The sequence below is a fragment of the Nomascus leucogenys genome, chromosome X, assembly GCF_006542625.1.
Source record: "Nomascus leucogenys isolate Asia chromosome X, Asia_NLE_v1, whole genome shotgun sequence".
Taxonomy (NCBI): Eukaryota; Metazoa; Chordata; class Mammalia; order Primates; family Hylobatidae; genus Nomascus; species Nomascus leucogenys.
In genome coordinates, this window is record NC_044406.1 from 121,047,105 (window position 1) to 121,071,656 (window position 24,552).

General features: G+C 40.3%; 2 protein-coding genes across 2 annotated transcripts in view; one reads left to right on the forward strand and one right to left on the reverse strand.

The window, feature by feature from the left end:
• Window positions 1-24,552, reverse strand: part of ZNF75D (zinc finger protein 75D) — a 58,654-nt gene that overhangs the window by 11,592 nt on the left and 22,510 nt on the right. The gene's annotated exons all lie outside the window — the stretch shown is intronic.
• LOC115833286 (embryonic testis differentiation protein homolog C) lies at window positions 12,573-12,837 on the forward strand. Its single transcript, XM_030807068.1, has one exon. It carries the CDS (start codon window positions 12,586-12,588, stop codon window positions 12,835-12,837), a length of 252 nt encoding a protein of 83 aa, XP_030662928.1. The 5' UTR covers window positions 12,573-12,585.

Here is a 24,552-nt window from a genome sequence, read left to right on the forward strand (position 1 = left end):
CAAAACTATATTCTATAATCATAACCATTCCTATACACCAATAACAGACAAACAGAGAGCCAAATCATGAGTGAACTCCCATTCACAATTGCTTCAAAGAGAATAAAATACTAGGAATCCAACTTACAAGGGACGTGAAGGACCTCTTCAAGGAGAACTACAAACCACTGCTCAATGAAATAAAAGAGGATACAAACAAATGGAAGAACATTCCATGCTCATGGGTTGGAAGAATTAATACCGTGAAAATGGCCATACTGCCCAAGGTAATTTATAGATTCAATGCCATCCCCATCAAGCTACCAACGACTTTCTTCACAGAATTGGAAAAAACTACTTTAAAGTTCATATGGAACCAAAAAAGAGCCCACATCGCCAAGTCAATCCTAAGCCAAAAGAACAAAGCTGGAGGCATCACGTTACCTGACTTCAAACTATATTACAAGGCTACAGTAACCAAAACAGCATGGTACTGGTACCAAAACAGAGATATAGATCAATGGGACAGAACAGAGCCCTCAGAAATAACGCCGCATATCTACAACTATCTGATCTTTGACAAACCTGACAAAAACAAGCAATGGGGAAAGGAGTCCCTATTTAATAAATGGTGCTGGGAAAACTGGCTAGCCATATGGAGAAAGCTGAAACTGGATCCCTTCCTTACACCTTATACAAAAATTAATTCAAGATGGATTAAAGACTTACATGTTAGACCTAAAACCATAAAAACCCTAGAAGAAAACCTAGGCAATACCATTCAGGACATAGGCATGGGCAAGGACTTCATGTCTAAAACACCAAAAGCAATGGCAACAGAAGCCAAAATTGACAAATGGGATCTAATTAAACTAAAGAGATTCTGTACAGCAAAAGAAACTACCATCAGAGTGAACAGGCAAACTACAAAATGGGAGAAAATTTTCGCAACCTACTCATCTGACAAAGGGCTAATATCCAGAATCTACAATGAACTCAAACAAATTTACAAGAAAAAAACAAACAACCCCATCAAAAAGTGAGCGAAGGACATGAACAGCCACTTCTCAAAAGAAGACATTTATGCAGCCAAAAAACACATGCAAAAATGCTCATCATCGCTGGCCATCAGAGAAATGCAAATCAAAACCACAATGAGATACCATCTCACACCAGTTAGAATGGCCATCATTAAAAAGTCAGGAAACAACAGGTGCTGGAGAGGATGTGGAGAAATAGGAACACTTTTACACTGTTGGTGGGACTGTAAACTAGTTCAACCATTGTGGAAGTCAGTGTGGCAATTCCTCAGGGATCTAGAACTAGAAATACCATTTGACCCAGCCATCCCATTACTGGGTATATACCCAAAGGATTATAAATCATGCTGCTATAAAGACACATGCACACATATGTTTATTGCGGCACTATTCACAATAGCAAAGACTTGGAACCAACCCAAATGTCCAACAACAATAGACTGGATTAAGCAAATGTGGCACATATACACCATGGAATACCATGCAGCCATAAAAAATGATGAGTTCATGTCCTTTGTAGGGACATGGATGAAACTGGAAACCATCATTCTCAGCAAACTATCACAAGGACAAAAAACCAAACACCGCATGTTCTCACTCATAGGTGGAAATTGAACAATGAGAACACATGGACACAGGAAGGGGAACATCACACTCTGGGGACTGTTGTGGGGTGGGGGGAGGGGGAAGGGATAGCATTAGGAGACACACCTAATGCTAAATGACGAGTTAATGGGTGCAGCACACCAACATGGCACATGGATACATATGTAACAAACCTGCACATTGTGCACATGTACCCTAAAACTTAAAGTACAATAAAAAAAAAAACACTTCCCATTTCCTGTCATCCCCCACCTCCCAATCAGCACCAACCCTAGGCAACCACTGATCTACTTTTTTTTCTGTATACATTTCCCTGTCCTGGATATTTCATATAAATGGAATCATATGATATGTGATCTTTTGTGTCTCCCTTTTTTCCTTAAGCATAATGGTTTCAAGCTTCATCCATATTGTAACATGTGTCATTACTTCATTCTTTTTTACTGCTGAATAATATGCCATTGTGTGGATATATGATATTTTGTTTATCCATTCATCAGTTAATTGGTATTTGAAGTTTTTCAATTTTTGACCATTATGTATAAGGCTGCTATGAACATTTGTGGACAAATTCTGTGTGGACATATATTTTTATTTATTTTACATATATTTGTAGTGGTGTAATTGCTAGATCATATGTTAACTTTATGTTTAAACATTCGAGGAGCTGCCAGACTATTTTCCAAAGGGACTACACCATTTTACATTCCCCCCAGTACTGTGTGAGGGTTCTAATTTCTCTACATTCTTGCTAACACTTGTTATTACATGCCTTTTTAAATTATACCCATCTTAGTGAGTGTATCGTGACATCTCATTGTGCTTTGATTTGCATTTCCCTTATAATTAATGATATTGAGCATATTTTCATGTGCTTATTAGCCATTTGTATATTTTCTTTGGAGAAACTTTTTTCAGATCCTTTGCTCATTTTTAACTGTTATTTGTCTTTTATTATTGAGTTGTAATCATTGTTTATATATTCTAGACACAAGCCAGACATATAATTTGCACATTTTTCTTCCATTCTGTGGGTTAACTTTCAACATTCTTGATGGTGTCCTCTGCTGCACAAAAGATTTTAGTTTTGTAATGGCCAGTTTATCTATTTTTTCTTTGGTTTCTTATGTCACATCTGAAAAAACAGCCACCTAATCCAAGGGCACAAACATTTACACCATATATAGACGTTTTATAGTATTAGCCCCTAATTTATTTAGATCTTTCATCCATTTTGAGTTAATTTTTGTGTGTGATCTAAGATAGAGGTACAACTTCTTTCTTTTGCATATGGATATTCAGTTGACCTAGCATAATTTGTTGAAAGACTATTCTTTCCCTATTAAATTGTTTTGGCACCCTTGGTGAAAATCAGTTAACTCAAGGTGTATGGCTTTGTTTCTGAACTCTCAATTCTATTCTATTGATCTAAATGTCTAGCCTTATGCAAATACCACACTGTCTGGATTACTGTTGCTTTGTAGTAAGTTTTGAAATTACAAAATATGAATCTTACATCTTTGTTCTTCTTTATCAAAATTGTTTTAGACTCTGGGTCCCTTGAATTTCCATATGAATTTTAGGATAAACAAGTCAGTTTCTGCAAATAAGTCATCTAGGAATACCATATTAATGTGGTATTCGGTGTTCAATCTTCTTTATGCAGCAGAATATCACAGCTGAACAAAAAATGATCAAAAGTTGGCCCTTTCTTATACAAAGAAGCAGAAGGAGGAAATGAACTGAATGTTATAAAGCTTCCCCTTGTCCTGGCCCCTGCACTTTTTTCCAGGCATAAAGTGATGGGACAAAGCAGGAAGCATTCATACTTGGAAATCGACAGCTCAGGGCCAAATGGACCCTATGCAAAAGGGGAAAGTCAGAAGTGGACCTTCATTGTGTCAACTTAAAAATCACACAATTTGGCTGGGCGCGGTGGCTCATGCCTGTAATCCTAGCACTTTGGGAGGCCGAGGCTGGCGGATCATGAGGTCAGGAGATCGAGATCATCCTGGCTAACATGGTGAAACCCCGTCTCTACTAAAAATACAAAAAATTAGCTGGGTGTGGTGGCACATGCCTGTAGTCCCAGCTACTCGGGAGGCTGAGGCAGGAGAATCACTTGAACCCAGGAGGTGGAGGTTGCAGTGAGCCGAGATTGCACCACTGCACTCCAGCCTGGGCAACAGAGTGAGACTCCGTCTCAAAAAAACAAACAAAAAATCACACAATTTATCCATTTAGAAAGGAGAACTTTATTTCTTAAGTAGGGGATGACAACCTGCAGGAGAGAAGTGCAGCCTCTGACTGCAAACAAAAAGCAAGCACTTTGAGGGAGGGAAGGATGAGGCAGGGCTTTATGCTGAACCATACACATGCTTGGTTGGCCAAGCATAAATATTCAACAGGCATATCAGTCCGTTTTCACACTGCAATAAAGAAATACCTGAGACTGGGTAATTTATAAAGGAAAGAGGTTTAATTGACTCACAATTCCACATGGCTGGGGAGGCTTCAGGAAACTTACCATCATGACAGAGTGTGAAGGGGAAGCAGGCACCTTATTCACAAGGTGGCAAGAAAGAAGTGAGAATGCAGGAAAAACTGCCATTTATAAAACTGTCAGATCTCATAAGAACTCACTCACTATCATGAGAACAGCATGGGGGAAACCATCTCCATGATCCAATCGCTTCCCTCACTCAACATATGGGGATTACAGGTCCCTCCCTCGACATGTGGGGAATACAATTCAGGATGAGATTTGGGTGGGAACACAGAGCCAAACCATATCATTCCACTCCTGGCCCCTCCAAAATCGCATGTCCTCACATTTCAAAACACAATCATGCCTTCCCAATAGTCCCCCGAAGTCTTAATTCATTCCAGCATTAACTCAAAAGTCCAAGTCCAAAGTCTCATCTGAGACAAGACAAAATCAAAAGAAAATGCATTACTTCCAAGATACCATGGGGATATAGGCATTGGATAAATGATTCCATTCCCAATGGGAGAAATTGGCCAAAACAAAGGGACTACAGGCCCCATGCAAGACCCAAACACAGTGGAGTAGTCATTAAATCTTAAAGCTCTGAAATAATCTCCTTTAACTCCATGTCTCACATCCAGGGCATGTTGATGAAAGGGGTAGTCTCCCATGGCCTTGGGCAGCCCCTTCACAATAAATATTGCTTATCTTTAGGGCAGTGCTTGTTTAGCTGCTAGAGAGAAAGAAAAGTTTTGTGGCAATTAGAACATACTTTATTTGTAGCAGAGCGGGACTTAACCCTTGACTGGCATGGCCTTAGGCTTTAGTGCCTGCAGCTTTTCCAGGCACACGGTACAAGCTGTTGGTGGATCTACCATTCTGGAATCTGGAGGATGGTGGCCCTCTTCTCACAGCTCCACTAGGCAGTACCCCAGTGGGGACTCTGTATGGGGGCTCCAACCCCACATTTCCCTTCTGCACTGCCCTAGCAGAGGTTCTCCATGAGGGCTCTGCTCCTGAATTAGACTTTTGCTAATACCTGGATATCCAGGTATTTTCATACATCCTCTGAAATTTAGGTGGAGGTTCCCAAACCTCAATTCTTGACTTCTGTACACCCACAGGTCCAACACCACGTGGAAGCTGCCAAGGCTTGGGGCTTGTACCCTCTGAAGCAATGGCTCAAGCTATAACTTGGCCCATTTTACCCGTGGCTGGAGCTGGAGTGGCTGGGAGTTATGACTGTTCATGAAGGGGGGATATGTGCATGTGTGATAAGCAAACACATATGTTACATGCATCTCATGTTCACTTTGGGGCAGAGACTTAACATTTAAATACATTATATTTAGGCCCTATACATCAAAGGTGAAGCAAGGATATGAAGGCATTCAGTGTGCAGCCTTAAACTGGCCAGAATCAGTTCATGTTCAGTGGTCTCTTATCAGGAGAGAGTTATTGAAATCAATCTCTTGTCCAATAAAAGCTGTAGTTATGGCTTGTGGAACAGGTGAGTGGAGGTCAGTAAGTCAGCAAGTGAGTGAGCTGCAATTGTTTCAATATTGCTTATCTTTAGGGCAGTGCTTGTTTAGCTGCTAGAGAGAAACAAAAGTTTTGTAGCAGTTAGAACATACTTTATTTGTAGCAGAGCGGGACTTAACCCTTGACTGGTATGGCCTTAGGCTTTGTTTACAATTTGTTATCTTTTTACCACAAAGAGTGCATTCAATTAGCCTTGTGATCTCTATTTGAACAGTAACCGTAGTCAGTTGTGATCTAAATCACAAAAGGGAGGGAGTATAATGTGGTAGTGTGGTGCAAAGTTTTGCATAGGTCAGGGATGGGCTAGCCAGTGAAGGGGTGGGTTGCCCCTCCATACCTGTGGGTGTTTCTCGTTAGGTGGAACGAAACACTTGGAAAAGAAAGAGACAAAGTATAGAGAAAGAAAAAACGGGGCCCAGGGGACCAGCATTCAGCACACGGAGGATCCCCCCCCGGCCTCTGAGTTCCCTTAGTATTTATTGATCATTATTGGGTGTTTCTTGGAGAGGGGGATGTGGCAGGGTCATAGGATAATAGTGGAGAGAAGGTCAGCAGGTAAACACGTGAACAAAGGTCTCTGCATCATAAACAAGATAAAGAATTAAGTGCTGTGCTTTAGATATGTATACACATAAACATCTCAATGCCTTAAAGAGCAGTATTGCTGCCCGCATGTCCCACCTCCAGCCCTAAGGCGGTTTTCCCTTATCTCAGTAGATGGAATATACAATCGGGTTTTACACCGAGACATTCCATTGCCCAGGGACGGGCAGGAGACAGATGCCTTCCTCTTGTCTCAACTGCAAAGAGGCGTTCCTTTCTCTTTTTCTAATCCTCCTCAACACAGACCCTTTACGGGTGTTGGGCTGGGGTACGGTCAGGTCTTTCCCTTCCCATGAGGCCGTATTTCAGACTGTCACATGGGGAGAAACCTTGGACAATACCTGGCTTTCCTAGGCAGAGGTCCCTGTGGCCTTCCGCAGTGTTTGTGTCCCTGGGTACTTGAGATTAGGGAGTGGTGATGACTCTTAAGGAGCATGCTGCCTTCAAGCATTTGTTTAATAAAGCACATCTTACACAGCCCTTAATCCATTTAACCCTGAGTTGACACAGCACATGTTTCAGGCAGCACAGGTTTGGGGGTAAGGTTACAGATTAACAGCATCAAAAGGCAGAAGAATTTTTCCTAGTACAGAACAAAATGGAGTCTCCTATGTCTACTTATTGCTACACAGACACAGTAACAATCTGATCTCTCTTTTCCCCACAAGGGATGGGCTAGCCAGCTGTGAAGCTGGAGCAGATTAATGGTTGGTCCCCAGATGCCCACCAGCAACAGTTAGGTGTGTAGACTCAGGGATATACAAGTATAGAAGTTTCCCAGGAATATTCTTAAGTATGGCTCTTTCTAAGCCCCTATAGCCTGCATTGCTGTAAACAGGGACTATGCCTAGTCTAATTCAACTCTTTTAAAGTTAATCGAGAGGACAAGCAGTTGGGCTCCTTAAACAGAACAAACAGGAGGTCCCAGTCACCTAACATAATGCTCAAAGAGAGCAGCCAGAAGTTGTGGTAGCTTCTCGGCATTTCATCAATAATCACTGATTTGCAAGACTGGAGATAGAAGAAAAACAAAAAGCAACACCAGTGGAGCTGGGCATTGCAAGTCCCATCTGAACTGTAACAAAAAGGATTCATTACTAGACTCCCAACATAAGCTTGAGAAGGCCATCTGTGGCTGCCAGTGACTATGTCCGTGCTGAAATGGAGTCACCACCCAGAACCGCATTTCCAAGAATCCCTGGGGATAGGGGCACCCACTATGGGGACAGTGTACTAAGCGTGGGCCTGGATGGGCATAGGTGGGTGGAAGCAAGCTAACCAGCAACTCATCCTATTCCATAGAGAATATAATGATAGGAACATGAATAAAGTTCCAGCTGCTATGGGAGAGCTGGAGAGGAGGAGTTTTGTATTCCACGAGCTGAGGAACCTCTCAACAAGAGGTGAGACACTGCAACTTGGGCCCCTGTAGCCTGAATGGTAAGAATAGAGTTTCTGACAAATGCAGCCCAAGATCTCCATGAAATCCCAGGGAGAGACCTGTGCCCAACACTCAGCATGGCACATCTGCAAGCAGGACACACTACAAAAATCCTGCTTTCTTTTCCCCAGGGGGAAGATTTTGATGTCTACAATGCAAATATTCCTTCAACGGCTAACCATGCATCTCACAACTCTCTGGGACAGAGTTCCTACAACCAGTTTCCAATTAAAATTGATAATTGATAAAACATTTAAAACATGCTACCTATAGAGAGGAAACGTAGCTCCAGTTCAATGAAGATTTTCACAAATGGTGAGTATTGACCTATTTAAGGAACAGACAGTGCCAAAAAGATTCTGACACTGACTTACATATTTAGACTCTGGCCCTGCAGAGCTACGTCTCACCTTTGCATCTACAAGGCTGCTTATGGCAATTGCCATGACTCTCTGCCTTGGAGGCTTTTTGTCTCACCCTTAGAGCATGCTGGACTTGACCCAAGGCCAACTGGAGGTGACAGAGATTTATATCACCCCTGGGGGAAGTCCTTTAAGAAGTATGGTTGGGTATTTGGTGGCTAAATACCCTCAAGACTTCTCATCCTACCCTTGGGATGAATGTCACGTGTGTGTTCGACACAGTCTCCCACAGAATCCCCCTGGGAATTAGCTCAAATTGCCCACACCGGTCACCTGCTAGATTATTCTTGCCACTTACTTGGCTGCATTCCTTCTACATTTCACAACACCCCTACCAGTGCTACCTGGGACTCCCCTCCTACGTAGGCACTTTCTACTCATAAGTGTGCCTCAGGGTCTATTTTTAGGGAACCCACATTTGAACACCTTGTATGCTAATTTACCCTCACACTTGAATGTCTGGCTAGAAGTAGAATTGTAGGCTCAAAGTTATTTTGCACCAACAGCCGAAAGACGATTCTTTCTTTCCTGGGCATTTCTGGTTACCTCATTAGCTCCCTCTCTCTTTTTCTCAACTGAAGAAGTATATCTCTTGCGAGAATTCCCTCCCCACTCTGCAAGCCACTCTCATTTTAAATTTATTTGATTATAACAGCTACCTACTCCCTCCCCCAAACTTCAAGGGAGACAAATCAAGACCTCTAAGTGGGCTTCTTAAAGTCATCTCCCTCTAGAAATTTAGGACTGCAGGGCTTCTCCACGTGCCCACTCAGCCGTCCTTCCACCTTCTCTAAACAGGGCCTCTCTTGAATCCAACACCCCCAGACTGCAATGTTAGTAAACACCCTCTCAAAGGGGAGTAGCTAGAGTTCATCTGTGGTGGTCTCGGGTAGCACAGAGACAGGTGAGAAGTTAAGAAACCATGTGAACAAAAGGCACATCCAACAAAAGCAGTGAGAAAACAGCTTCCATTTGTAACAGTTGCATTAGCAGAAGGATTTATTGATCCACACCATTTTCCTGGATTTTCTACGCTCCCTGTGGTACAGAGATGGGTCGATGGCATGGTGTTTTAACAAAGGCCAATTCCACCCTGGTATGGCTTGCGTCTGTGTCCACAGCAACTCTGTCAGATTCGCATCATTTCTGTGATTCCCAAGCTGTCTACTGAGCAGAATGCTCAGCATGGATTTAGAGGCCAGACTGGGTCTTAAGTATTTGTTTGTCTTCCTCCTGGTGCTCTGTGCAGATGCGCTGGGACTGACTTCAGAGTGTCCCTGAGCCATGACTGCTTGACTCCACAGATCCACAGATGGCTTCAGGAAGACAGGACAACAGAGATACACACACACACACACACACACACACACACACACACACACACACGGGATCATAAAAGTCAGCTTTGTGACAACTTGTAATTTTAAATGTCAGCTATATCATTTCTTTGAGTCCCACATATGCATAAATGTATTCCTAGAATATCTTTATTGGCCCATGAACATGTCTATCAATTCCTGTTTCATTTGGTAATACTACAGACTAAGTTTTGAGTCCATAATGACAAGCTCCCCCTCTTACATAATCCTTCACATTTTTTCCAATATAATTGCATCTGTTCTTCCAGTTACACATACACTCAAAATTGTGCTATAAATTATGATTGGGATTGTACTGGATATACTGATTTATTTAGAGGAGAATTGATGCCATTGCAAAAATTGATCTTCTTTTTGAAAAAATGTAGTATTTTAAAATGTTATGTGAATATTCAAACTGGAAGCTCATAAAAAGTTGCATGTGTGTTTTCCTTGTATTTGTCCTCATCTTTCTATTTCATAACGTTTGCAACCAATGTAAATAGGACATTTTATTTCTAAGATATTCCCTACTTAAGGAAGACTATGCAGATTTTTAATTTATGTATTCATTTATTTTTATTTTAGAGATGGGGTCTCCGTATGTTACACAGACTGGTCTTGAATTCCTGGGCTCAAGCGATCCACCCCCCTCAGCCTTCCAGAGGCTATAATCCAGCTGGGATTATAGGTGTGAGCCACTGTGCCTGGCCTAGTATGAAAGGCTTTTATGCATTTAACTTCTATCAATCAACCTCTCCTGGCCTACTTCTTAGGTGATTGCCATGGTTTTCTAGGATGTCAGTTCCTTAAAAGAAACAGTTTTCCACTTTCTTTGTTAATAAAATACTGAATACCAATAAGTTCTCTTCCCACTGCAAATTGTTTAGAACACTGAACACAGCCTCAGGGTCTTTACATGGTTCTGTGGGGGCTAGGAAAAAACCTGAAGGACTGAACCTTCCTTCCCTGCCACTCAAGAAAGGGAGTGTGTGACCTGGGTCGCTTTATAGGAACCTCAATTTCCTCAGTTCTTACATAAGATTGAGTGGGCAGCCAGTGTGCAGGCAAGCCACGTCTCCTCCTAACAGTCATTTTAGTTCCTCATGAGAACCCCACTATAAAAATCACAAAGCCCTGTCCTCACCGTTATCCCCCTGACAGCCTGGAAAATCCAGGTCCTGCATATAGACAATACCCACCTGGGTCACACTTTAATGGTAACAATATAGTTATTCTAGATCAGATACTTGGAAGGGAATATGGCTTGAGACATATGCATATGTCTCAACAAACTGGTCCAGTTTTAGCATAAGATATTCCAAGGCATTAAAAGCCCACCTGCATCCCAGGTCCACAGAATAAAAGTGTGGAGTTCCACTGCTCTGAGCTTTGGGAGGGGGTTACACAGTTGTGTGAGACACAGCAGTGTTTAACTGCAGTGTTAAATTTCTGCAACTAAACACTCCATTTACATGAACTGTGTATTATAGAGGGAGTAATTGCAGAGTAATGACCAAAACTGGATGCAGAGATTGACAAGCAAGTGGGAAATTCAACCTAAGACTAATTCCCTGATTGGAACATGGCAGACAAAGTTGCTGATCACTACCCAGGGAACCTGGCAAGATGCAGTGGGTGCTGTTAATCTACACAAAGGATGAATTTTAGTGAAGGGATTTTGCACAAGCCAGGGACAAGCTCTGAGGCCAGGATAGCTGAATGTTCCATCCAGGAAGGAGACATGTAGATGGCACCCAACCACAGGATATACCTACTTCCTCTCCCAGCAACTTCCACTTACCCTATTCTGCCCTGAACCAGAAGGAAGCCAGGTGATGGTTGCCAGTATTTGAATCTTGCAGACTGTTGGCATTAGGTTCTGAGAGCAGTCGTGAGTAATCATAGTAACCGTGACTTCACTTGGTTCTGAACCAATCAGGCCCTGGGACTCAGGGAAAAAGAGAGAGTGTGCTAAGGAAAGAAGTCATGTTTTCTCTCACTGCTTACTCTCTGGTCCAGGTCTTTCTTCAAAAGAAACCTGAGTGGTCTGACAGGTAAAATATTCCGATATACCAAGATCATAGAGCATCCTTTTGTGCCATAACCTAACTAATCTACCTGATAAACCTTAACCCTGTTTGGTGATGGGGGGGGAAGGTATGGGAGAGTCATTTGTTCAAACTGATACAGAGAAACTATAGAGCAGTGGGTAAAAACACAGGCTTCAGATACAGGCTTTTTTCAGTTCCAATCTCACCTTTCTATCACTTGGGCAAGTCCTTTAATCTCTCTTGAGAGGTCAAAATAGAGAACACAGTTGGCATCCACCCCTAGCCTTGGCATTATGCCAGATTCAAGTATAATACCACTCAGCACTTTTTGGGGTGAGACTGGGTCAGTTATCAGAGGCGAATACAATCTTTAAATAACTGAGATTATGTTCCCAGGATGGAAACTCAGAAGGATGGGCCTTAGAAACAGAAACTAGGTAGCACCTGAGAACGTCCAGTTTATTTCTTACACAAGGGTTTGGAGTAAGATCCACACCTGCTTCACCAATGATTTTCAAAGAAGGCAAATCCTATTTGAAGCTAAAGTCACATAAAGAGATTTGGAATGAGGAAACAAATTATAGCAGCCTGTAGGTTGTAGAATGAAGAAATACAAATGTAAAATAATGAATTTTGTTATGGACAGATTTACCAAAGAGACCTACTCTCTCAACTTGCTTCACAAAATGCAGTAGAAGAAAGCCCCTATCCCAAGTACAGGGAAAACTCAGAGGTGAAAACAAGGCAGCTCTGCAAAACAGCAACATAGAATTGAGTTAAAATCAGTGTGAATATAAGAATTATGTTGACACTTAAGCTATAAGCTAGCACTTTGAGTACAATCTAACAGGTCTGTGTGTGTCAGGTGATGATCAGATTGATGCAACAGTGTGTCCTTAATGTCCCGGGTCCCATCAGGCTCCTACACAGCCCTATGTGTGAGACAGATTGAATAAATGATATGGTTGGCATTTCAAATCAGATGATGGCCCAAAGTGTGTCTGTGTGGGTGTGTGGCACTGAGGAAGAGGTCCCCAGATCCACTTGATTACATGGAATTCATCATCTTTTTCAGGCTTCCTTGGTTGTGCTGTTTTACTGAGGTTGTTTGGAGCAGCTGCGTCATGGATAAAGAACTCCCTAAAGCCAGTCCCAGTGAGCCCGCACTGAACATCAAGAAGTTAGGCAAATCCTTCAAATGCAAGAAGCCCACCAAAAATGTGCAGGTCTTTTTAATCAACAGACAACTGGGCAGGCACAGAAGTGACATCGACCTGTCAAGGTGGCTATGGATGCTGTCATAAAGCAACTCCAGGGTGAACATGGCCTTGGACAAAAAGTCATGTGGCTTATGTGCTGAGGCCTGCCCAGAATTCTGAGACATTAATTATAATTAGAACAATAAACTCCTCCCATGTTTGAGCCATTAAAACAGAGTCTGTCATTTCACTCCTTTGGGTTGGATGTGTGTTTGCTGACAGGGCTTACTTGGGTTACACTGGAAGGGGCTTTTGTTCATCCTAACGCACAGTGCAGGGGTGCTCAGACACGGAGCAGAGAGTGAGATCATGCTGCACACCAGATCTCCCCCACCATCAATCTGAAAAACACTGCGAAGTCGAAGTGATGTAGTACTTGGCATTCAAGGACCAAAGACTCTAATCCCTAGCCATTTTGAAGAGACCATCCTGGTGTTTCTCTCTAAAACCTAATGCCTGTCCTAATGAAAATACATCGTTTAAGAGCAGACCAACAGCTGGGCCGGGGGTTTGGGACGTTTCATCATTGCAGATGTCATGTCCACAGAGCCTTCCAGGGGCAACTGCTCTATTCAGTGTGCCCAGGAAAGTAGAATGCCCTGGTGGCTTTTTTGTGTCATGTCAAACAAACCTTCAGGCCACAGCCAATCAAAGATAATTAATTTTCCTGAAGTGAAGCCACCCAATAGGCCAACAAGACATATGAGATGGTTCCCATTGAAAAAGCGCTGTCCCTAAGAAATATCCTGAGCAAGTCAGATACTCCAAGAAACCTGAAATGGGAACTATGTGTGTAATTGGTGACTGAGAAGTGAGAGCTAAAGCTGAAGAGGGGACAGGGAGAGCAAAGAGGTCAGAGCCATGGTGGATATGGGCAAGCTTAAGTTAGGAATAAGATGAAATTAACATAAAAGGAACCATTAAAACCATAACAAATTCCAAGCATTTCTCTTGTCCTTTAACGTGAGCTGCAAAATAAGACTGCAAGCAGTCCTTCTGTCCCCTCCACCTCTCCTTCCCAATTCCCTGTGCTCTCACAACCTGTCCAGCATTTCCCAAGTCCCCTTCCTGTGTCCCCTCCCCCACCTACATCTAAAGGGCTGTTATTCTCTCTCCCCTTAGCCAGGTCTCTTCAGGATCTGTATTAGATAGAAAATTTAACTCCTCTATGTCCATTTAACTCTCCTCCCTGTCCCTGTCAACTTTGCTTTCCCTGCTCTGATTCAGCATTGCCAAAATAGAGGCACAAGCCTCTCCTCAGAGGATGCAACTGACTGTAGGTTGGAAGGGGAGGGTTTAGAGGACATCCAGGTAGAGGGGCCTCTTGGGTGCACTCTTGGTGGGAAAGCTGCCTGGATACTCCTCTGTTGGTTACTATTTTGCTGCAGTTCAGGATCAAACAGTGGCTGTACCAGCCGGTAGAGAATCAGTCTTTTTGGTTGAATACCAGGGGATATGCAGCTGATTTGGCTGATAGGGGATGTAGCTGGGTGAGCTTTTCTCACTTGGTAGGGAGCATATCTGATGAGAGCAGGGAAAATCGTGGCTAGGCCTTTGATGCCCTATGAGGCTCAATTATGCCAAGGCAGCACATGGAATTTCAGGCCTTGTAGCACATGGCAGTAGACAAAATCGCTGAGAAGAGTGAATGAACTGAGAAGAGGAGTGAGCCAGCAAAGCATGGTGAAGAAGGCTGAGACTCTGAGGGTGCAATCAGCAGCTGACAACAGTAAGGCGGTCAGGAAGAAGGAGAGCTGGGTGTAGACTCTAACCCACAGTGGGAAACGGCCCGATCTTTTAAATTAATTCATTTTTGATTGATAAATAAAAATTGTGTCATGTACAACATCATGCTTTGAAATGTGTATACATTGTGAAATGGCTAAATTAAGCTAATTACATTACATGCTTATCATTTTTTTGTATATGGTGAGAACACTTAAAATCTACTCTTTCAGCAGTTTTCAAGAATACAATACAGTTAGTTACTAGCTGTAGTTAACATGTTTAACAACAGATCTGTTGAACTTGTTTCTCCTTTCTAACTGAAATTTTGTATTATTTGACCAACATCTCCCCTCACTGTTCCAGGCCCTGGCAGCCACCATTATCTTCTCTGCTTCTACAGGTTCAACTTTTTAGACTCCACATAGAAGGGAGATCATGCAGTATTTGCCTTTTCTGTGCCTGGCTCATTTCACTTAGCAAACTGTCCCCTAGGTCCATTCAGGACATGGCTTGATTTTTTATTGATAATTTTGTACCTGTTTATGGGATACATGTGATATTTTGTTATAAGCATGGACTATGTAATGATCAAGTAAGGGTATTTGGGGTGTCCATCTCTTCAAGTATTTATCATTTCTATCTGTTGGGAACATATCAAGTTCTCTCTCCCAGCTATTTTGGAATCCATAGTACATTTGATGTTAACTATAGTCGCCTTACTTTGCTATCAAACATTAGAACTTATCCCTTCCATCTACCTGTATGTTTGTACCCATTAACCAACTTCTCTTTATCACTTCCTACCAACACACCCTTCCCAGACTCTGGTATCTATTATTCCATTCTCTCCCTCGATGAGATCAACTTTTTTAGCTCTCATACATGAGTGAGAACATGAAATAATTGCCTTTCTGTACCTGGCTCATTTCACTTAACATAATCACCTCCAATTCCATCCATGTTGCTGCAACATGGATTGCGGAATTTTTTATGGCCAAATAGTATTCCATGGGTGTATATACACTACATTTTCTTTTTCCACTCATCCATTGATGGACATCTAGATTGATTCCGTATCTTTGCTGTTGTAAATAGTGCTGTGATAAACATGCGAGTGCAGGCATCCCTTTGACATACTGATTTCTTCTCCTTTGGATAGACACTCAGTAGTGGGATTGCCAGATCATATGGTAGATACATTTTTAGTTTTTTTGAGAAATCTTTATACTGTTTTTCACAGTGTTTGTACTAATTTCCATTCCCAAAAAGTGTATGAGTTCTCTTTTCTTCACATCCTTGCCAGCATCTGTGACTTTTTTTTTTTGTCTTTTAATAGCAGCCATTCAAACTGGGGTAAGATGGTATCTCATCGTGGTTTTGATTTGCATTTCCCTGATGTTTAGTGATGTTATTTTTTTCGTATACCCGTTGGCCATTTGTATGTCTTCTTTTGAGAATTATCTATTTATGGCATTTGCCCACTTTTTAACGGGATTGTTTTATTATTCTTGACTTGTTTGAGTTTCTGGTATATTCTGAATATTAATCCCTTATCAGATGAATAGTTTGCACACATTTTTACCCATTCAGCAGGTTATCTCTCCACTCAATGGATTGTTTCCTTTGCTATGCAGAGATTTTTAGTTTAATATAGTCCTTTTTGTCTCTTTTTGCTTTAGTTGTCTGTGCTTTTGAAGCCTTAGCCATAAAATCTTCACTTATGCCAATGTCCTGAAGATTTTTCCCTGTGTTTTCTTCTACTAGTTTAATAGTTTTGGGTCTTAAGTCTTTAATCCATCTTGAGTTGATTTTTGTATATGGTTAGAGGTAAGGGTCTAATTTCCTTACTCCACATATGGATATCCAACTTTCCCAGCACAGTTTATTAAAGAGGGTGTCATTTCCTCAGTGCATGTTGTTGGTGCCTTTGTTGAAAATCAGTGGGCTGTAAATATATGAATTTATCTCAGAGTTCTCTATACATTGGGCTAAGTGGCTATTTTTATACTAACTCCATATTGTATTGGTTACTATAGACTTGTAATGTATTTTGAAGTCCGGTAGTGTGATGCTTCCAGCTTTATTCTTTGTGTTTAGGTTTGCTTTGGCTATTCTGGCTTTTTTTGTTGTTGTTGTTCCATATGAATTTTAGGATAATTTTTTCTATTTCTGTGAAAAAAATGGCATTAGCATTTTGAATCAGTAGATTGCTTTGGGCAATATGGTTATTTTAACAATACAAATTCTTCTGATCCGTGAGCATGGAATGTCTTTCCATTTGTTTGTGTCCTCTTCAATTTCCTTCATCAGTGTTTTGTAATGTTTTGTAGTTTTCCTTGCAGAAATCTTTCATCTCCCTGGTTAAATTTATTCCTAGGTATTTTATATTTTTGTAGCTAATGGAAGCGGGATTGTCTTCTTGCTTTCTTTTTCAGCTATTTCATTATTGGAGTACAGAAACAGTACTGATTTTCATATGTTGATTTTGTATCCTGCAACTTTATCACATTTGTTTATCAGTTCTAAGAGTTTATTGGTGGAGCCTTTTGATTTTTCTAAATATAAGATCATGTCACCTGCAAAGAGGAACAGTTTGGCTTCCTTTTTTTAAATTTGGGTGTGTTTTATTTCTTTCTCTTGCATGATTGCTCTGGCTTGGACTTCCAGTACTATGTTGAATATGAGTCATGAAAATGGGCATCCTTAACTTGTTCCAGTTCTTAGAGGAAAGGCTTCCAACTTTTCCCCATGAAGTATGATCTTACCTGTGGTTTTGTCATATATAGCCTTTATTGTTTTGAGATATGCTCCCTCCATGCATAGTTTGTTGTGAGTTTTTATCGTAAAGGGATGTTGAGTCTTATCAAATGTTTTTTTCTGCATCTATCAAGATGATAATATTGTTCTCCATTCTGTTCATATGATGTATCACATTTATTGATTTGTATATGTTAAACCATCCTTACATTTCCTGGTATAACTCCCACTTGATCATGGTGTATTATCTTTTTTGATGTGCTGTTGAATTCAGTTTGCTAGTATTTTGTTGAGGATATTTGTGTCTATGCTTATCAGGGATATTAGCTTATAGTTTTCTTTTTTACTATGCCCTTGTCTGGTTTGGGTGTCAGGGTAATTCTGGCCTTGTAGAATGAGTTAGGGAGAATTCCCTTCTCTTAACAGTTTGAGAAGGATTGGTATTGCTTCTTTATGTATTTGGTAGAATGAGTTAGGGAGAATTCCCTTCTCTTAACAGTTTGAGAAGGATTGGTATTGCTTCTTTATGTATTTGGTAGAATTCGGCAATGAACCTATCCAACCCTGGACTTTTCTTTGTTGGGAGATTTTTTACTAGTGATTTAATGTTACTACTTGTTATCGGTCTGTTCAGGCTTTCTCTCTTCCTGATTCAAGCTGGGCAGGTTGTATGTTTCCAGGAATTTACCCATTCCCTCTAGGTTTTCCCGTTTATGAACATATAGTTGTTCATAACACTCTGATGATCTTTTGTATTTCTGTGGTATCAATTGTAATGCTTCCTTTTTCATTTCTGATTTTATTTATTTGGGTCTTCTCTCTTCTGGATTATCCTAGCTAGTGGTTTATCAATTTTGTTTATCAACATTTAATTGGTCTTTTCTACTGTTTCTAGTCTCCACTTAATTCTGCTCTGATAGTTTAAGTTTCTTTACTTCTAATTTTGGGTCTGTTCTTACTTTGCTAGTTCCTTGAGGTGCATTGTTTGATTATTTGAAATCTATTTTTTCAATGTAGCCTTTATTGTTATAAATTTCCCTCTTACCACTGCTTTTGTTGTATTCCACAGGTGTTATGTTTTATTTTTATTTTCATTTGTTTCAAAAAATGTTTTGATTTCCATCTTAATTTCTTCATTGAGCCAATGGTTGTTCAGGTGCATGTTCTTTAATTTCCATGAATTTGTATTGTTTCCAAAGTTCCTCTTAATATTGATTTCTAGTTTTATTCCATTGTGGTCTGAGAAGTTACTTGGTATGATTTCAATTTTTATAATTTGTTGAGCCTTTTTTTTGGTTGTGGCCTAACATATACTCTATCCTGGAGAATGTTCCATGTGCTGATGAAAAGAATATGTATTCTGTATTTGTTGGATGAAATGTTCTATAAATGTCTGTTAGGTCCATTTGGCTTAAAGCTGAGTTTAAATCCAATGTTACTTCTTCTTTGTCTAGATGACCTGTCTAATGCTGAGAGTGGGGTTGAAGTCCTCCATAATTACTGTATTACAGCCTAAATCTTTAGATCTAGTAATATTTGCTTTATGAATCTGGGTGCTCCAGTGTTGGTTGCATATATATTTAGAATTGGTATTTCTTCTTGCTGGTTTGATCCCTTTATCGTTATATAATGACTTTCTTTGTCTTTTTTACTATTTTTGGCTTAAAGTATCTTTTATCTGATATAAGCATAGCTACTCCTGCTGGCTTTTGGTTTCCATTAGTGTGGAATATATTTTTCCATCCCTTTACTTTCAGTCATACATGTCTATATGTAAAGTGCATTTATCATAGGCAGCATATGGTTAGATCATGTTTTTTTTTTACCCTTTTACCCAGTCCATATTTTTAAGTGGAGAAATTAATCCTTTTATATTCAAGGTTACTATTAATATGTGAGGTTTTGTTCTGTCACGTTATTCATTGTTTTCTGGTTATTTTGTATAATCTTTGTTCCTTTTTTTCCCCTTATTGTTTGTCACTGTGGTTTGGAAGTTACCTGTAGTGGTATCAGTTGAGCACTTTTTCTTTCTCATCTGTATGTTTGCATTACCATTCGCTTAATACTTAACATTTTGTTTTCATGGTGGTAAATGTTGTCCTTTTGCTTCTAGGTTTATGACTCACTTGAGCATTTCTTGTAGGGGCAGTCTAGTGACGATGAATTCCCCCAGCTTTTGCTCATCTGGGAAAGACTTTATTTCTCCTCAGTTTATGAAATATAATTTTGCCAAAAATGGTATCCTTGGCTAGCAGATTTTTTTTTCCTTTTAGCACGTTGAATATATGATTTCATTCTCTCTGGCCTGTAATTTATCTGTGGGGAAATCTGCTGTTAGTCTCATAAGGGTTCCTTTATAGGTAACTAGATGCTTTTGTCTATTTTTAGAATTATTTGTCATTGACTTTAGACATTGTAAATATAATGTATCACGGGGAAGATCTTTTTGCATTGTATGTTTGAGGATCCCTGGGCTTCCTGTATATGAATGTCCAAATCCCTTGGTAGACCTGGAAATTTTTCATCTATTATTTCATTAAATAGGTTTTCAAAATCTTTTGTTCTCTCTTTGCCTTTTGGGACACCAATAATTTGTATATTTGGTTACTTTATGGTGTTCCATATATCACAAAGGCTTTGTTCATTCTTTTTTATTCTTTTTTATTTTTGTCCAGGTTATTTCTAAAAACCTTTCTTCAAGATCTTAGATTCTTTCTTCTGCTTGATCTAGTCGATTGTTGGAGTTTTTCAAGTGCATTTTGCAGTTCAATGTAGTCTTCAGTTCCAGAATTTTTTTTAATGATAGATACTTCTTTCTCATTCATGTCCTAAATTGTTTTTCTGATTTCTTTGCATCATTTTTTAGAATTTTCTTCTATCTCACTGAACTTCTTTAGAATTGATAATTTGAATTATTTTTCCAGGATTTAATGAATTTCTTTTTGATTGAAATCTGGTTTTGGATAATTATTTTGTTCCTTTTGGAGGTGTCACGTTTCCTTGCTTTTTCCTGTTTCCTGTGTCCTTACATTGATACTTGCCTATCTGGTGTATCAGTCACTTCTTTCAATTTTTTGAATTTGCTTTGTTAGAGGAGGGCTTTTTCCTGAAGATCTATAGTATTGGTTGACTAGGGCACTTTGGCTTTTATTCTGGGTGCATGCAGTAGTGTAGTCTCTGTATGATTTCTTTGGCTATAAACAGTGTCAGTGGTATCTAAGGTTTCCTTGCTGGCTTATGGTGAAATTATTGGTGGAGGCTGTGAAACAGTTTTGCGGGCGACTGGTACACCAAGTATGCCAGTCTTTGGACCCCACTGGTGGCAGCAGTGGGCTGAGCATGCCTGTCCTTGGGTCCCAGGGTGGCGTACACTGGCACCATTGTTAGCAGGTCCAGGCCTGCCGATGCTTGGGCCTCCAGGTAGCTTACTTCGATGCCAGTAGTGGCATATATGGATCAGGCAAGTGGGTGGGTTCTCAGGATCCTGGGCAGTCAGTGTGGTGAGGGTGATGGCAGTGGCAGTGGTGGGATGATGCTCTGCTTCCCAAGTGGTTCATGCTGGTACGGGCAGTGGTGGCTGTAGTGGCCTGGAAACTGGCCCACAGGTAGGTGTCACCTGTGGTAGAGGCAGCTGGGTGGGTAAGAACAACCTCAGGCCCCTGGGAGGAGTATTCAGGTGCCAATGTTAGTGGACTGGGCTTGGTAATCCCCTGACTCCTGGACTATGTGCTCTGGCCGAAGGTAGGATGAGGAGGGACAAAGCTTGGCCAGGATGGCTTGTCCTCAGGCCTCTTGATGATATGTACAGGTGTTGCCTATGAGAGGCAGGGGAAGGGCAATCATCAGACCACTGGCAGGATGCTTGGGTGGGCAGTAACAGCACAGCTGCTACTGGGTGCAGTGTCACCTTCAGTGACAGCAGCCTAGGTCAGTAGGTGGGGAGTGCACACACCACTAACACCTCAGCACTCACCTTAGCCCTGGGCGTGGTAGCCTATGGTCGCTTGTGTCTAAGAGCCAGGGTGAGCAATGGCTTGAGATATATATATAGAGAGAGAGAGATAGATAGATATAGATATAGATATAGATATAGATATAGATATAGATATAGATATAGTGTGTGTGTGTGTGTGTGTATCGACAATGCAAGGAAATTTAGATCATCCTGGCACTGGTTCTCTCACTACTCTAGCTCTTGCACCTTCGTGATCTCTGCTTGCCATTTGCCTCTTTGCTCTCAGATGCATATCCTGCCATAGTGGTTGGAGATTAACTAATGCCTCTGGGATTTTACACAGGTGAAGGTGTTGCAGAAGAGGTTCTGCAGAACTTGCCTGGTCACACAAAATGCACTACTGACCATATTTACCAACTTTCCTCTTCCAGCTCCAACTTCCTTTCTTTTCCTTTCTCTACTAAGCCTGACACAACTAGGTTAAAGAGTGTTTCTACATAATGTCTAAAAATGTTGACTGAGAAACAGTAGGATAATTTGGCAAAGTAAGAACAAGTTTGGTGTATCTAGTTTGGAACTTAGATGACCAAAATCCATTAAAAAATTAAAACTTTAATAATTATTAAAACGGTTTGCAGCTTTGTGACTGTTTATTAATTGGTTTAATATCTATTCATTAACAAAATTAATATTCATTAACAATTATAAAGAAAAGTTAATAAACATATAAAACTTTCATGCTGTACAACATGCTAAAACATATTCCAGACAAAAGATGCCTTAAAATGTTCCTACCATTGGTTTAGAAATGGTATACCAAAAAACTAGCCTAAGGAAAAAAGAAAGGCAACTAAAACTTTGATGTGGCGTAGTATTTAGTACAGGAGGTCAAAGATATTTAAATCTTTGACGTAAGATAGACAAAATACTAGAAAAAGTAAATACTTCATAATATATGAAGGAAAACAGGGAGATGTTTTCTCTCACTAAGTTACATCTGTAATGTGGGTTGATATACAGTCATGAAAAATCGCAGTAGTCACAGACTGGTCATTCTGTCCAACAGACTCCTTTTCTCTGAGACCTTCCAACTGTACACACACTGTTCTATTTTCTGTGTGACTGAGTCCCATGCCATTGCTACTTGGTTTGATACTTGTCACCTCACCCTAGATGAGCCAATCAGGTATTTTTCCTGATAATTTGGAATTTGGAACTAGACCCCAAAACTCAGTGATTTCCCTCTAAGTTTCATTACTGCCATTTCTGTATAGAGAACATTATTTAGAATACCTACTATTGAGTTCTCTTGAGCTACCCTTGTTTCTGCCCTTGTGAAGCATGCTTGCTGTTTTGGTTTCTTGGATTCTGTAAAGTACTTATGTTCTTCTAATTAATTATTTTGTTGTAGAAGTTCCCACTTTGTATTACATGCAACAAATATAAGCATTATCAAAGAAGTGTGTGGTTCTGCAATGTGCTTTATCAAGTGTACCAGAGCAGAGCTCTGAAGTATGTCGTCTGGTGCATTGAGGACAAAATATTGGCAGCAGGGGGATAGAGGCTTCCAGGCCAGGGTAGAAACTCTCTCCTTTGTAATAAAGGTAAGAAATGTAGTGGGTAATCTAACATCTTCCTATGAGGAGTGGTCTTTTTGGCTATTACATGAGGCCACAAATACATTTTGAATGATTGTGGAGGTGATTAGGGAAATTTACTGAAATGTCTAAGGATAAGGCAAAAGTTGGGGGGGATCAATATGGTTCTGCAAAAGATCAGTTCAGAAGTCATGAGGACCTGAAATGGAAGTAATGGGTACACAGTTAATTCTTGGTCAAACCTGAAGTAGAACTTTTGTCTCTTAGTCAGTGGTGTTTTTCATTATACCATAGTGTTTAGTTTTGAAGGATGAGAGTCAAAATAGATAAGCCAGTGTGAGAATCTTTTTGGCATTCTCTAAATATTTTAATATTCTACCTACTGTTTCTTAGTTTTAAAAATTATCTTTGCAACTTCCAAACAGACATTTGTCAGATTTTTGACATATATAACAAAAATGATATAATTTCAGAACCTTAAAAGAGGATCTTGGCTGGGCGAGGTGGCTCATGCCTGTAATCCCAGCACTTTGGGCGGCCAAGGTGGGCAGGCCATGAGGTCAGGAGTTCGAGACCAGCCTGGCTAACATGGTGAAACCCTGTCTCTACTAAAAATACAAAAATTAGCCGGGCATGGTGGCACGCACCTGTAATCCCAGCTACTTGGAAAGCTGAGGCGGGAGAGTCACTTGAACCTGGGAGGCAGAAGTTGCAGTGAGCCGAGATCGTGCCATTTCACTCCAGCCTGGGCAACAGAGTGAGACTCCATCTCAAAAAAAAAAAAAAAAAAAGATCTTAGAATCTAGAAAATAAAATATATGTTCCCAATCCATACTAATTGGCCTTTAGAGCAGAATATCCTTAATTCTTAAGGCATACCATTAATTTAATAATATACATTTAAAGTATATATATCTTATCATTATCTTCTTGATCTTGGAAATGTTAAAATGTAAAAAAGTAAGCATCTTGAAATACAAGAAAAACTGCTTATAGCCCTTATCTTGTTGTCTGGTTACTGTTTTATTGTATATACATGATACTGACAATTGCTTTGAAATATTTTTGATGGTTTTGGCAAGTAAATGTTTATCCATATTAGGTAACTTTTTAAAACGATGAATGATGGTTTCCAATTGTGTTTTAGCATCCTCAAAATCTTCACTTTTTTTCCCTGTGAGCTCTTAATATGGAGAAAAATATGGGTCATTTTCCTAAAATTATGCTATTCTTACTTTATGGGAATAATCTCCATTTGTTATGATGTACAATTCTTCCAATGCATTATGGGATTTGTTTGGTTATTTTTCTTCAGGATTTTTGCATCTCCATAAATGGAAATGATCTTATGGTTATCTCTCTTTATGCTCGTCTTGTCAGTTTTTGAAGTTGCTACAGAGGAAAGAAATGAGACTTAAGGGGAATCAAGGTTGAGGGGGTATCTTAGTCCATTTTGTGCTGCTATAACAGATTATCACAGACGCGGTAATTTATAAAGAACAGAAATGTATTTTCTCACAGTTCTGGAGGCTGGCAAGTCCAAGATCAAGGCACTGACACCTGGTCTGGTGAGGGCCTTCTTGCTGCATCCTCACACGGTATAAAGTAGAAGGGGTAGAGAGGATGAATGCTGTGTCCTCATATGGCAGAAAAGTGAAAGTGGGTGAATCCACTCCTGTAAGCTCTTTTAATAACAGCATTAATCCATCCATGCATCCATGA

What these genes read in the sequence shown, in the direction of transcription:
- LOC115833286 (XM_030807068.1), top strand. Translation starts at nt 12,586, where the DNA reads ATGGAATTCATCATCTTTTTCAGGCTTCCTTGGTTGTGCTGTTTTACT.